This window comes from Oratosquilla oratoria, chromosome 8 (assembly GCF_046742065.1).
Source record: "Oratosquilla oratoria isolate Oo_2021 chromosome 8, ASM4674206v1, whole genome shotgun sequence".
In the NCBI taxonomy this organism is placed as follows: Eukaryota; Metazoa; Arthropoda; class Malacostraca; order Stomatopoda; family Squillidae; genus Oratosquilla; species Oratosquilla oratoria.
The window spans coordinates 74,727,294-74,743,079 of record NC_134784.1 but is presented as its reverse complement, the minus strand read 5'-3'; the positions used below and the strand labels follow the sequence as shown (position 1 = coordinate 74,743,079).

General features: G+C 44.6%; 1 protein-coding gene across 1 annotated transcript; it reads right to left on the bottom strand.

The window, feature by feature from the left end:
* Positions 1 to 13,078: 13,078 nt before the first annotated feature.
* LOC143027511 (uncharacterized) lies at positions 13,079 to 13,690 on the bottom strand (the record flags this gene model as incomplete). Its single annotated transcript, XM_076188796.1, has 1 exon — positions 13,079 to 13,690. A coding segment is annotated over exon 1 (612 nt), but the record flags the coding sequence as incomplete, so codon positions are not given.
* Positions 13,691 to 15,786: the final 2,096 nt, after the last annotated feature.

Below are 15,786 nucleotides of genomic sequence, written 5' to 3'. Positions count from 1 at the left end.
TTACGAGCTCTGAGCTCTCTTCCAGGAGGGAAATAGCTGTCGATCACGAGTCCAACACGTGATCCAAAGACCAAGTGAATACCACACACACACACACACACACACACACACACACACACACACACACACACACACACACACACACACACACACACACAAAAATCTATATATATATATATATATATATATATATATATATATATATATATATATATATATATGCGGAAAAACCACCAAGGAAAAAGAAAGACTGATGACCAAGCGCTTTCGTCTATTCAGGCGCTTGGCCATCAGTTTTTCTTTTTCGTTTGTGTTTTTTCCGCATATTTAGAATCACGAGTTTATGTGACTTCTCATGCATATATCTATATATATATCTATATATATATATATATATATATATATATACATATATATATATATATATGATGGCGGAATAGGAAACACAGGAGTCTTAGTCTTGAGTTTATTCCTGACTAGTTTCGCAGGTATGCTTTTTCAAAGGAATGGCATACCTGCGAAACTAGTCAGGAATAAACTCAAGACTAAGACTCCTGTGTTTCCTATTCCGCTTACATCAACCTGTCAGAATGTCTCAATATATATATATATATATATATATATATATATATATATATATGTGTGTGTGTGTGTGTGTGTGTGTGTGTGTGTGTGTGTGTGTGTGTGTGTGTGTGTGTGTATAAAACGCACCACATGGAACAAACGGCCCGAGAAGCATTCATTAGTTTAAATCAAGGTTATTGCCACAGATCAAAGAAATTGGAACAATAAGGTGGACAAAGACAATCCCTCACCGTTAATAACTTAAAATAATAAAATGTTAATAACACATTTATTTAGTTTAAGTTATTAGGTTATCGGATGCATTGTGGCGTGTGGATTTTATACCCAATCTTGGTAGCATTTTTCAACCTTCCTTATATTTCTTATGTATTTTATCATAAACTCTCTGCGTGTTTATTTTATTGATGTATTATACATTCTGTGTTATAGTTTTTATTCTTATCTTATTCTACAATTCTAATCTCCCGCATTACGGGTGACGAGTATTTGAGTTGTGCTGGATCTTCACATTAATGCGAGGCAGGTTCACATGTTTTAGTGTATAAGATTGCATTTGCTAGTTTTGACACTAATGGTATTATGTGAATTATGAGTTAAGGGGTTCCATGTCCAATCTTCTTGATATGTACAGTCGGTGATTGAATGTTCTACTTTTGTCTTTGAAATGTAACGGTTACCGCGGTTACCTGTCCCAGTGTACGAGGGAGACCCCCTTTATAATGATATCCTATCGCTTCCACTGTATCACCCTGAAGAAGAACCCCGGTCAGGGGTCGAAACGTCGGAATAAATTGGCAAACGACGAGTCCAGCGTATACTTTCTTCCAAAAATGGTTCCTGGACTCCAGCTATTTACGAATATATATATATATATATATTATATATATATTAGCAAGTATAGGAACTCTAGTATAAAACTTAGATCTTTACTAGAATCTTCGGATTAATTCTTATCCCTATAGCTACTGAAGAAGGGTCTTGACCCCGAAATCGCGATCTAGCTAATATGACTACATACAGCCAAGTCATAAATTTCCTTCCTAAGGAAAACAAATCCTTAATAAGGTATATGGAAAATACCTTTAAGAAAATTATTAATGCACAACTAGCCATCACTTTTAATGAAACATGCATTAGAGAAAAACTCCTGCCCAAATACACTGACAATATATATATATATATATATATATATATATATATATATATATATATATATATATACATATATATATATATATATATATATATATATACATGTACTTATATATATATATATATACATATATATATATATATATATATATATATATATACACATACATATACCAAAGGCTCTTTTCCCTCTTACACGGGAGGTAGCCAAAAGACAAAGGCATAGAAACCACTCCCACCCTACCATCCTCTACATACTCCACTCTCCTCTATCGTCTTCCCTCCTTATCTTGGCACCTCCTGAATGACGGGTCATCCCTGCATTTTGTCCACTGCCCTGGGTCAGAAGCAGTGTCACAAGACAGAGTACATCCGCAGCAAGGCCGCTTCATTAATTCGGTGATCACCCCTCTTCGTCCCCTCATGCAGAAAAGGAGAAGACGGAGAGAAATCTCTTCCAGTTGCCTCAATTTATTTCTCAAAACATATTACCTCACCCCCCATCCCCACCCACTCCCCTTCATGCATCACAGCATCATCCATACACAACCATTCTCCATTCACCCCTATCTTCTGTCCTCTCCCGTCCTTCCTCAACAGACATTCCCCTCTTTCCCAATGCCCCTTTTACCCCATCCATTCATTTCATCCTAGGTCGCCCTCTCATGTTCACTCCTTCCACCTCTGCCTTTCACACCTCTTTTACAAATCTTTCTTCACTCATTCTTTCCATGTGTCCAAATCATCCTATTAGTCTTTCATCAACCCTATCTCCCAACTCCCTTTCCACTTCTATTCTCCTCCTCACCTCCTCATTTCTCACTCTATCTAGCCTAGTAACCCCAATCATACTTCTCAGGTATTTCATCTCAAACACATTCAAACTCCTTCTCTCTTCCTCTCTTATGTTCCATGTTTCTGCCCCGTACAATGCTGTCGGTACAATCACTCCTTCACACAATCTCCCATCAGCACCCATTCCCAAATGTCTATTTCTCATTACACTTTTTAATCCCCCAAGTCATTTACTCGCTTCTCTCATTCTACATTCTACCTCCACCCCCACTCCTCCCTATCCTGCCACATTCACACCCAAGTATCTAAAACTATCCACTTCCCCCAGTCTCTCTCCCTCAGTACTTATTTCCAGCTTGCTGCCACTCTCTCCCCTTGTACATCTCATCACCTTACTTTTACCCACATTTATCTTTAACTTCCTTCTTTCGCACACCTTCCCAAACTCTGTTACTAATTTCCTCAATATATATATATAGGTATATATATATATATATATATATATATATATATATATATATATATGTGTGTGTGTGTGTGTGTGTGTGCGTGCGTGTGTGCGTGTATGTATATATATACATATATATATATATGTATATATATATACTGTATATATATATATGTATATATATATATATATATATATATATATATTGCAGTAATTCACAAGGCACACGTGAAAATAATATGCAGAAAAAAACACTGGGAAATAAGAAGCTTAGTCCGAACGTTTTCGTCTATTTAAGACATTATCAAGGAATACACAGTTACAGAGACAAAGGTGGATATATATATACATAAAGTAAAAGACAAGCTAGGAACATGGGAAGTACACACAAGATGCTTCACAATCAGGTAGAGCCGATGTTTACATATTCGGACGTTTGGGCCATGACGTTACGTCACCCCCGCTTAGTAGCACTTGGAGAAGTTCTTACAATTTTATCAATAACAAAATCATCAAGTTTAAATAATCCTAAACTTAAATTGATATTATTGTCAAAGGTTTGTTTAATATGACTGGATTCGATGATGTTTCTTTCTAATAAGGATCTACAAGAAATTATTACATTCGAATTATCCCAGTCAATAGGATGATTGTGGTCTCTTACATGGACAAAAAGGCCACTGGAACTTTGCCCACTCCTTACACTATATTTGTGCTGATTTATCCTAGTTTTTAAGTCTTTACCAGTTTGGCCGATATAAAATTTGTTACATTTAAGGCATGGAATAGAGTAAACACAACCCTCGTTTGCTTCAGGTGAATTTTTAATGAGCTTACTTTTTATAGTATTATTTTTGAAAACCAAGTTGATGTTGAATTGTTTGAGAATATTAGGCAGACCAATTAATTTCTCACTGTAAGGAAGAACCAAAAGGTTCTTTTTGTCAAATACTTTTCTTACGTGTGAGGTGTTATGGAAAGTTTTGTAAGCCATTTTATGAGAAGTGTTTACTAAGTGCTTTGGATATTTTAATTCAGAAGCTATGCTATATATCTTCCTCAGCTCATCATCCAAAAATTCCAGGCTACATATCCTGTAAGCTCTAAGGAACATAGAACTAAAGACAGAAAGTTTTGTCTTCTGATGATGAGTCGAGTAAAAGTGGACATATGATGCGACATTAGTAGGTTTTCTATAAACGTCATATTTAAATTGTTTACCATTTCGATGAATTAAAATATCCAAAAATGGCAACTTATTCTCTATTTCTATTTCAAAAGTAAATTTGATTGAAGGGACCATACCATTTAGTTTTTCAAGAAATAAATCTAAGTTACGATTAACTGGCCAAAGACACAAGATATCATCAACATATCTTTTCCACACAACTTGTTGGGGAAGAATCCTAGGTAGTAGTTTCATCTCAAAGAATTCCATGTACAAGTTACTAAGTACTGGGGACAGAGGATTTCCCATTGCCATACCAAATTTTTGTACATAGAATTCACCATTAAAAACAAATTTCCCATGTTCCTAGCTTGTCTTTTACTTTATGTATATATATCCACCTTTGTCTCTGTAACTGTGTATTCCTTGATAATGTCTAAAATAGACGAAAACGTTCGGACTAAGCTTCTTATTTCCCAGTGTTTTTTTCTCAATATATATATATATATATATATATATATATATATATATATATATATATATATATATGTATATATATATATATTGTTCTGGATAAAACATTTTTATATGATTGCATGGGTAGTACTGAGTTTTATTTACCTTCAAAGACACACAGCATCACTTTAAATAGAATTACGCTGAAATAAATCACCAAAATGTTCCTCAGAGAAAACGACCTCCTTCGTCTTTCCATGGTAGAATCAGTTATCATTTCTCAAAAGCAACTTTCCTTTAACATCAGCTGCAACAAGTAATTGAGGCTCTCACCCATGATTGGACTCTTTAAAGGACATAATATCGACCCCTTTCCCACCTCCCTCAATCATCGATAGCTTAATATCATCAGTTTATACTAGGACAGTTTCCCTACTCTTTATACTATGGCAGAAGGCGACCAATCTTACTGTACACTCTCATGCATTTACGCCAAATTGTCCCAGTTACGGAAGAGGGCTTGGACAACAAAAAACAATTCAAATGTCATTTGGATTCCAGGTGCACGCTTTCACAGATTCCCAGATAGGTAGTGCTCGTAGGCTTGAGGTTACACACACACACACACACACACACACACACACACACACACACACACACACACACACACACACACACACACACACACACACACACACACACACACGCACGCACGCACACACACGCACACACACACACACACACACACACACACACACACACACACACACACACGTGTATGTATATATATATATAGATATATATATGTATATATATATATATATATATATATTTATATAGATACATACACACACACACACACACACACACACACACACACACATATATATATATATATATATATATATATATATTTATATATATGTATATATATATATATATATATATATATATATATGTGTGTGTGTGTGTGTGTGTGTGTGTGTGTGTGTGTGTGTGTGTGTGTGTGTGTGTGTGTGTGTGTGTGTGTGTCCATATATACATATACATAGATGAATATTATCTTTATTTATTTTATTTTTTTCTGTCAAGAGCTTTTTGCTTGTGTATCAGCTGGGCAGAGTTAACCTTTGAGAAAACACAATTCGATTCTGGAATAATGTATCAACGTTTCGCTCTATCATGGAGCATTTTCAAGTTATATAAGTTGACAAAATAGTTGAGAAAGGTCTCCTTGAAGCAAGATTGAGGAAATGGTGTGGTCCGGTGGCGCCCTTGTTTGAAGTTCGCGAAGATGGCGCTCCGTGGGAAGCGGGGGTCAACGATCGGGGAATGTCCACAGTATGAGGTAATGACCATTGCTCTTAGAAGGGCAAGGAGATCGTCAATTTGAAAGCTGACCAAAGGGTATTTCTTTTTGATGTAGATTTTTTCAAGGATAACCAGGCGTCTTACGTTTTATATCAATATCTTGAGCTATCACTGACGTTCCCTTGTCCAGGTGATCTTTGGTAAGACGAAGTTGTGGATAGATCTATAATGGTGATCAGGGGCACCTTTGCGAAAATGACAAGTCACTCTTTTGGACTTTATCCTATTTGTTATCCCTGTGTTTGAACCATGAAGCCCAGAGTCTTCATGCTGGCAAGAAAACATATATACAAGATGCATTGGAGTTTGGAAGGCCTGCGTGTAGTTTCGTAGGAGGTTTGAGATCTTACTGAACTATTGATATCCTCCAAAACTTGTCATAAGTCATCAAGTATTGGGAGTCCACTGCTGAACAAAGACCTTTCCCATACTCTTCCACGAGTCGCAAGATTATTCTTGCAAACTGACTGAAACGTCAAAACCAGAGTAATTATCTCACTCTGGAAGAGTATGGAGGAGGTCATTCTTTAGCAGTGGACTACCAGTACTCGATGAATTGTGCCTCAAGTTCTGGAGGCTATTACTAGTCTATTAAGATTCCATTGTACACAGTCATGCACGCCAACAACACAACATTCACTCTATACGGGATCTGTAGGGAAAACTCGTTCTAGACATGGCGTTCCTCAGGCAGACGGGACAGATCGGCCAGAAAGCCTAGGGAACGGCAGTAACAACAACTCATGCAAACTTCTCTATTCCATCTTGTTATGTGGCAAGTGAAAGTCTTTCTCCCTTCCCTCTTCCCTTGACGGACCTCGATGGGTTGACTTTCCTTCGAAGTGGGTCTTCTATGGGACAAATCTCAGGATGAAGAGAGAGGGTAATTGTCATTCTCGAACTCTGAGGGAAAGGATATCTCTTCGAGGTTATTGTAGAATATGTCAGTCTTGGTTTTTGATAGATGCAGATTTTAATACGTTTCTTCTTGCAGCTCCTACGATAGAGGAGATAAAGGCATGTTAACCCATAAAGACTCGAACACGTAGTAAAGGTGTTGGTAAAGACGAGGAACCTAAGCGGAGGCGCGTAGCTGCGGCCGAAGCCGCCTCACCTTTGCCCAAAGCGCTTGGACTCTTGGGGCAGGTAACAGTTACTGCTAGGAATCGTAGAGAAGTGTGGGATTCGAACCCATGACTTCCTAGGAGTATGTTCAGGTCGTAGCATACATAATGATTCTCTATAGCCATCTTGCCAAATCAATCTTAGTACTCTCTTTTATTTCTCATCTATGTGCTATTTGACATTGTTTTTTCTATATTCTGTATATAGTAAAGGAATTTGTATAGTACAATGAGTGTCACTTTATAGGATTATAATAACGATTTGAATAAGTTCTGACACGTGGCACCAGCGCCTTTTCCCCGCCATGTTGCCATGACGAGGTGTCACAGGTGGGATGGGGTATAGGAAATCGTTGCTATAACCCTAAAAAGTGGAGCCCATTGTACTGTACAGTATATCCAGAATATTAAAAACCAAATAGGACATTGAAAGGAAATAAGAGAGAGAGGCATGTACTTAGTTTGATCTGGCACGACGTATGCCTTAACTTGAACTGACTTCTTGAAGCGTACAGACTATAGTACGCTTCAGATTAGGCCACCAGCACACACATAGAAATGAATCTATCAACGGGTTCTCTTTTCTTTTCTTTCTTTCTTTCTTGCTTTTAAAGGAGGACAAATGCCTTCCTTTAGTTATGAAAATATTAGCCAATCCGCAAGGGAAGTCCGCGTTTATGACCAACTTAGTGACATCGTGGATGGTAAATTGGTGTTGTCATGGTTGATATTGTGAAATGTGTTCAGATAAACTAGAGCTACTAAACGTTTTTGATGACAAATTGTTCTGAGATTTTAGTAAGTTTTAAGGTTTAGTATGTCCTGCGTGCGTGTTGTGTTCAATTGTATGGAGACCAGTCTTCGCTATAGTGTTTTTTTTTTTTTTTTTTTTTTTTTTTGAGTCGGCTATTTATTGGTGGCGTTCAGCCAAGAAGCCAGGTTGTAAGGGTGGACCAGGGTAATGAATAGGGTTCAAGTGTAGTAAAAAGACAAAAATGCACGGAGCTGCACTGCACAGGAGGATGTGGATGGCTTTTGGCTGAGCTGGACTTAATTGGAGAAAGTTATGTTGGGCAAGGTTAGGTTAGGTTACATTAGGTCATGCTAGGGAAGGTTCATTTAGAGTAGGCTAGGTCAAGATTGGTTACAAATACTGATAAGATTCTGAGGATCTATCTATGTGTATACCAAAAGTTTCTTCACCCTTGCAAGAGGTAGCCAGCCTCCACTGTTTTTTTTTTTTTTTTTTTTTTTTTTTTTTTTTTTTTTTTTTTTTTGTGGATGAAGAGCTATCCTTTCTCCCCGCTCCCTGCCTGGGTCAAAAACAATGCAGCAAGACACAACACACTCTCTCTTCTTTCAGTATCATTCATATTAGAAAGTCTAAAATCTTACGATTTGCTAAGTGTTCCGTGATGGGTCACGATTATCCCGTGAATTTTGGGTCTGATCAGATACCAAAGAAGGATTGGAGGGGAAGATAAAGACAGTTCTGCGCGAGCGAAAAAAAAAGTTTTATTACAAATACAACAATGAAGCGACTAGACTATGGTTATCGTGTTCAACGCGCTGCGCTGACGACTACACACGCACCAGATTCTTCGCGTCCAGGAACAAGGCCATCCTGCTTCTGCGGGTGATTTCGTTCTGTGTTATCGATTGGCTCTCCTCCGTCGTCGCCGCCGTCGCTGCCGCTCCTGTCGATCCTCCAGTAGCCTCTGCGTTTCCAGACCCTCCCGAAGCTTCCGTTTCTGAGCTCAGCTTTGTCTGAAGAGGGGCAACACCTCCAAGGGCACAAGTAGATCCAGTCAGAAGTCCAACAACACCACCTGGAGCTGACCGGGCTATGACGTGTGACTCAGCTGTAGTCTCCGGTCCAGCTGCTGACTCTGAGACAGCTGCAGCCTCTGAGAAAGCTGCGGCCTCCGACACACCTGCGACCTCCGACAGAACCGCAAACTCTGAACCAGCTGCAGCTTCCGATAGAGCTGCAGTTTCCGACAGAGCTGCAGCTTCCGAGAGAGCTGCAGCTTCCGAGAGAGCTGCAGCTTCCGACAGAGCTGCAGCTTCTGAGCCAGCTGCAGCCTCTGGTCCACCTTCAGCCCCAGACAGTCCCGCAGCCTCTGGACCAGCTGCTGCCTCCAACCCAGATGCAGCCTCTGACCCAGCTGTTGCTTCTGATAGAGCCGATGCCTCTGGTCCAGCTGCTATATCTAATCCAGCTGCAACCTCCGACCCAGCTGCTGCCTCTGATCCACCAGCTGCCTCTGATCCACCAGCTGCCTCTGATCCAACTGCAGTCTCTGATCCAGTCAATGCCTCTGCAACCGCTGTCTCCGGAACAGCGGCATCCGCTCCTCCAGCTGCATTCTTCGCCTGAAGTCTCTTCCCAAAGACAGCTTCTGCTAGACTGAACAGAGCTGCTTCCTTGCCACTTGCTGCAGCCTCTTCTGCTCCAAATGCAGCTGCGTCTGTCGCTGCCCCAGATCCATCTCCCGTTCCAGCTGCAGCCTCACCTCCAGCTCCAGCTGCTGACCCGGATACCTCTTCTGCCCCGACTGACGTGCCAGCTGCTTCTCCTATTAAAGCTGCAATCTCACCTCCAGCTGCAACCTCGCCCCCAGCTGCACCACCTTCTCCTGCTGCTCCAGATGCACCTTCTGATCCAGCTGCAGCCTCTCCTCCAGTTGCGCCACCTTCTCCTGTTGCCCCAAATACATCTCCCGTTAAAGCTGCAGCCTCTCCTCCAGCTGCAGCCTCGCCACCAGCTGCAGCCTCGCCACCAGCTCCATCTCCCGTTGCAGCTGCTGCCCCAGATGCCAATCCAGTTGCATCTCCTATCAAGGCTGCCGCCTCAGCTCCAGCTGCATCTCCTGTTCCAGATCCATCTCCCGCTCCAGCTGCATCTCCCGCTCCAGCTGCTACCTCACCTCCGGTCCCAGCTGTCGCCCCAGATGCGTCTCCCGTTAAAGCTGCAGCCTCGCCTCCAGCTGCATCTTCGGTCCCAGCTGTCGCACCAGATGCGTCTCCTGTTAAAGCTGCAGCCTCGCCTCCAGCTGCATCTCCCGGTCCAGCTGTCGCTCCAGATCCATCTCCTGTTCCAGCTGCAGCCTCGCCACCAGATACATCTCCCGCTCCAGCTGCTGCTTCACCTCCAGCTGCATCCAACGTTCTCACTTCAGCCACGCCTCCAGCTGCATCTCCCGTTCCAGATGCAGATTCACCCCCTGGTGCGCCTTCCGTTAAAGCTGCAGCTTCACCTCCAGCTGCACCGCCTTCTGATCCTCCGGATGCACCTTCCGATCCAGCTGCAGCTTCACCTCCAGCTGCACCGCCTTCTGCCGCTCCAGAGAAACCTTCGGTTAAAGCTGCAAATTCACCTCCAGCTGCACCACTCTCTCCTGCACCCCCAGATCCACCTTCCGATCCAGCTGCAGCCTCACCTCCAGCTGCACCGCCTTCTGCCGCTCCAGAGAAACCTTCGGTTAAAGCTGCGAATTCACCTCCAGCTGCACCACTCTCTCCTGCACCCCCAGATCCACCTTCCGATCCAGCTGCAGCCTCACCTCCAGCTGCACCCCCTTCTGTTGCTCCAGAGGAACCTTCAGTTAAAGCTGCAGCTTCACCTCCAGCTGCGCCACCTTCTCCTGCACCCCCAGATCCACCTTCCGATCCAGCTGCAGCCTCACCTCCAGCTGCACCCCCTTCTGCCGCTCCAGAGAAACCTTCGGTTAAAGCTGCAAATTCACCTCCAGCTGCACCACTCTCTCCTGCACCCCCAGATCCACCTTCCGATCCAGCTGCAGCCTCACCTCCAGCTGCACCCCCTTCTGTTGCTCCAGAGGCACCTTCCGTTAAAGCTGCAGCTTCAACTCCAGCTGCACCACCTTCTGATCCAGCTGCAGCCTCACCCCCCGCTGTACTGCCATCTCCTGCCCCCCCAGATGAACCTTCCGAGCCAGCTGCAGCTTCAGCACCAGCTGCACTGCCTTCTGCTGCTCCAGAGGAGCCTTCGGTTAAAGCTGCAGCTTCACCTGCAGCTGCACCGCCTTCTCCTGCACCTCCAGATGCACCTTCCGATCCAGCTGCACCTTCACCTCCAGCTGCACCACCCTCTGCCGCTCCAGATCCAACTTCCGATCCAACTGCTGCCTCACCGCCAGCTGCACCCCCTTCTCCTGTCCCCCCAGATGAACCTTCTGATCCTGCTCCAGCTTCACCTCCAGCTGCACTGCCTTCACCTGCACCTCCAGATGCACCTTCGGAACCAGCTGCAGCCTCACCTCCAGCTGCACCACTTTCTGCCGCTCCTGATCCACCTTCCGATCCAGCTGCACCACCTTCTCCTGCTGCCCCAGATGAACCTTCTGATCCAGCTGTACCACCTTCTCCTGCTGCCCCAGATGAACCTTCCGATCCAGCTGCAGCCTCACCTCCAGCTACACCGCCTTCTGCTGCTCCAGATCCACCCTCCGATCCAGCTGCAGCCTCACCTCCGGCTGCACCGCCTTCTCCTGCCGATCTAGAGGAACCTTCGGTTAAAGCTGCAGCTTCACCTCCAGCTGCACCACCTTCTCCTCCCGATCCAGATGCACCTTCCGATCCAGCTGCACCGCCTTCTCCTCCCGATCCAGAGCCTCCCTCCGATCCAGCTGCAGCTTCACCTCCAGCTGCACCGCCCTCTCCTCCCGATCCAGAGCCTCCTTCCGATCCAGCTGCAGCCTCACCTCCAGCTGCCCCAGATCCACCTTCCGATCCAGCTGCACCGCCTTCTCCTGCCGATCCAGAGCTTCCTTCTGATACAGCTGCAGCCTCACCTCCAGCTGCACCGCCTTCTCCTCCCGATCCAGAGCTTCCTTCTGATGCAGCTGCAGCTTCACCTCCAGCTGCACCGCCTTCTCCTGCCGATCCAGAGCCTCCTTCCGATCCAGCTGCAGCCTCACCTCCAGCTGCACCGCCTTCTCCTCCCGATCCAGAGCCTCCTCCCGATCTAGCTGCAGCCTCACCTCCAGCTGCACCGCCTTCTCCTCCCGATCCAGAGCTTCCTTCTGATGCAACTGCAGCTTCACCTCCAGCTGCACCACCTTCTCCTCCCGATCCAGAGCTTCCTTCTGATGCAGCTGCAGCTTCACCTCCAGCTGCACCGCCTTCTCCTCCCAATCCAGAGCCTCCATCCGATCCAGCTGCAGCCTCACCTCCAGCTGCACCGCCTTCTCCTCCCGATCCAGGGCCTCCTTCCGATCCAGCTGCAGCCTCACCTCCAGCTGCACCGCCAGAGCCTCCTTCCGATCCAGCTGCAGCCTCACCTCCAGCTGCACCGCCAGAGCCTCCTTCCGATCCAGCTGCAGCCTCACCTCCAGCTGCACCGCCAGAGCCTCCTTCCGATCCAGCTGCAGCCTCACCTCCAGCTGCACCGCCTTCTCCTCCCGATCCAGAGCCTCCTTCCGATCCAGCTGCAGCCTCACCTCCAGCTGCTCCGGCTTCTCCTCCCGATCCAGCTGCAGCCTCACCTCCAGCTGCTCTGCCTTCTCCACCCGATCCAGTTGCAGACTCACCTCCAGTTGCACCGCCTTCTCCTCCCGAACCAGAGCCTCCTTCCGATCCAGCTGCAGCCTCACTTCCAGCTGCCCCAGAGCCACCTTCCGATCCAGCTGCACCGCCTTCTCCTGCAGATCCAGATCCACCCTCCGATCCAGTTGCAGCCTCACCTCCGGCTGCACCACCTTCTGCCGCTCCAGAGCCACCCTCCGATCCAGCTGCAGCTTCACCTCCAGCTGCACCACCTTCTCCTGCTGCCCCAGATCCACCTTCCGATCCAGCTGCAGCTCCCTCCCCTGCTGCCCCAGATCCGCCTTCCGATCCAGCTGCAGCTCCCTCTGCAGCTGCCCCAGATCCACCTTCCGATCCAGCTGCAGCTCCCTCTGCAGCTGCCCCAGATCCACCTTCCGATCCAGCTGCAGCTCCTTTGCCACCTTTAGCAGCTGCTTCTTCCTTGGCTGCCTTGGCAGCTGCTTCTTCCTTGGCTGCCTTGGCAGCTGCTTCTTCCTTGGCTTTCTTGGCTGCCTTGGCAGCTGCTTCTTCCTTGGCAGCTGCTTCTTCCTTGGCTTTCTTGGCTGCCTTGGCAGCTGCTTCTTCCTTGGCTTCCTTGGCCTCTTCGGCAGCTTTAGCAGCTCGTTCGTCTTCGAGTTTCGCTTTGTTTACCTGAAGAATGACGTAGGCCGGCAGAGGTGGCGGCGTAGGCAGGAGGTCGGATTGGACCCTGAAGCCTTGTTCGTCGGCGACGAAGGAGAACTGCGCCGGAGTGCCGTCCGGGAGGATGAAACGCCAGGTGCCTTCCGAAGCCACTGCCCCGTCGGGAAGGACGCTCCCAGACTCGCTCCTGACGGTCCCGTCGCCGCCCATCGTCATGTAAGAGTAGTGCCCGTCCCCTGTCGTGTTCCTCACGTCTTTCAGTATCGGTATCACGTCCTCTAACTCTATTTCCTCCACTTCCACCTCCACCTCTGGGGCGACGGTCGTAGCGGGCTCCTCTTCCACCGGAGGGAGGGTGGTGGCTTCCGCAGTTGCGGGAGCGTTGGAAGCGAAATCCATCGGGATCTGAGCAGCCAAAGAGGAACACAGCACGCTCGTCCAACACAGCCAGGCCAACTGGAATGATAAAATCTATTTTAGGAAGAAAAAAGAAATTAATATATGTATATATAGTATAAAATGCTTCAGTGAACCCGAAAAAGAGGAAAGCCGTTCGATGGTTATTTAGTTGGTAGATGCGTGGCATTAAATTTAATATTCAAAGATAAAATGGAAAGTACTGTACACAGAGGATTTTTTTCTCTGTTTCTGTCTCACCACACACACACACACACACACACACACACACACACACACACACACACACACACACACACACACACACACACACACACACACACACACACACACAGTATTACCCATAGATCGGGTTATGTATGAGCTATGAATTCTCATCTGGAGGGTAATAGCTGTCGATCACGAATTCAACACGTGGTTCAAGACCATGGTGAATCACACACACACACACACACACACACACACACACACACACACACACACACACACACACACACACACACACACACACACACACACACACACACACACACACACACACACACACACACACAAGAATATAGAAAGAGAGTAATTTGGGCAAAAGAGTTGACCAAAGTAGAATAAATCTTGGCGGCGATAAAGAGCATAGAGAGAAGTGGACGGGACAAGGATCTCAAAAAGAGGACAATAGATGTAATGTCTCATTAACTGGAGTCATGAGGGAGTCCATTCAGAGCAGTTTGCAGGAGTGACATGGCAATCTTTTGCAGAACTAAAATATTAACGTTAATGTACAAATCTCATTACCTTAAAGAAAACATCAAGGGAAGTTTGAAAGAGTGACATGGCATTAATTTACAGTACTAAAACACTTACATTAATGTGTTGATTTGATTACCTTAAAGAAAACTGAACAAACAAAATAATTTGTGTGCTGAGATATCTGATATTGGATAGGTTTTATATGAAAGATAGGACCAAGTGCAGCTCACCGTTTTTGTTATTTGTCTGACTTGACAGAGCTCCAGAGTAACTTCTTCAGACACGGGAAAATAAAGAAATTATAAAACCAAACAAATATATTACGACCGTGAAGTGACCGACAAGCCATCTCTCTCATTCAAAAAGTAGCAGAGAGAAAATGTTGGAAATGTGATATATTTTAGAAAGAAGAAAAAAAAAAAAAAAAAGTGACAGCGGTGATTGATCACGTTTTCGAACAGAACGAAAGTGTTTGTCCGAAGTACAAGGAATATCACTATCATATATATATATATATATATATATATATATATATATATATATATATATATATATATATATATATATATATGCACAAATTTCACAAGTCACACGCGAATCACAAATATGCAGAGTCCACTAGTGGACTCTGCATATATATATATATATATATATATATATATATATATATATATATATATATATATATATGTATATACATATATATACATACATAAAGTAGTGATTATATTAGAGGTTGTCTCGCCCCCTTTTTGTTGTTGTTATTGTTGACATTCAGCAAACCGAGAGTAGTAGAAGAAAAATGTTTGAAGTAGAAGAATATTAACTATAGATACCATGAGAGCATCGACCTGATTAGAATTTTTAAGATGTTAATGAAAAGCAGAACTTCATCAGGATAGGTCGTCTAAATGCTGACTTACTGAATGAATTTGGAGTACCGTAAAGGAGCGCATTGTAACTGGTGCTACATAGCATTCGAGTTTATGGTGAATATGATTTAAAAAAGAGAAGGAAGGGACTACTAACTAACGATATGTACTAATGTTTTTGCATAAGCAGAGAATGTAAATTTAATGGAGACTTACAGATACTTAGGCGTGATAGCAGAGTGAAAAAAACATGTAGAGGAATGACGGAAATGTGGCTGTCGCACTAACATACATAGGGAGGAACGGGTTTATACGAGAAAATATATGGATGGTGGAGAGCATGGTGTGGACAATGTTGTTGTATTAAAGCGAAATGTGAACACAGTAAGGCAGACCTGATAAATATGGTTAGACATCAAAATTTCTCTCACTTTTAGTAACATTGTGTACACGCGCGCGTGT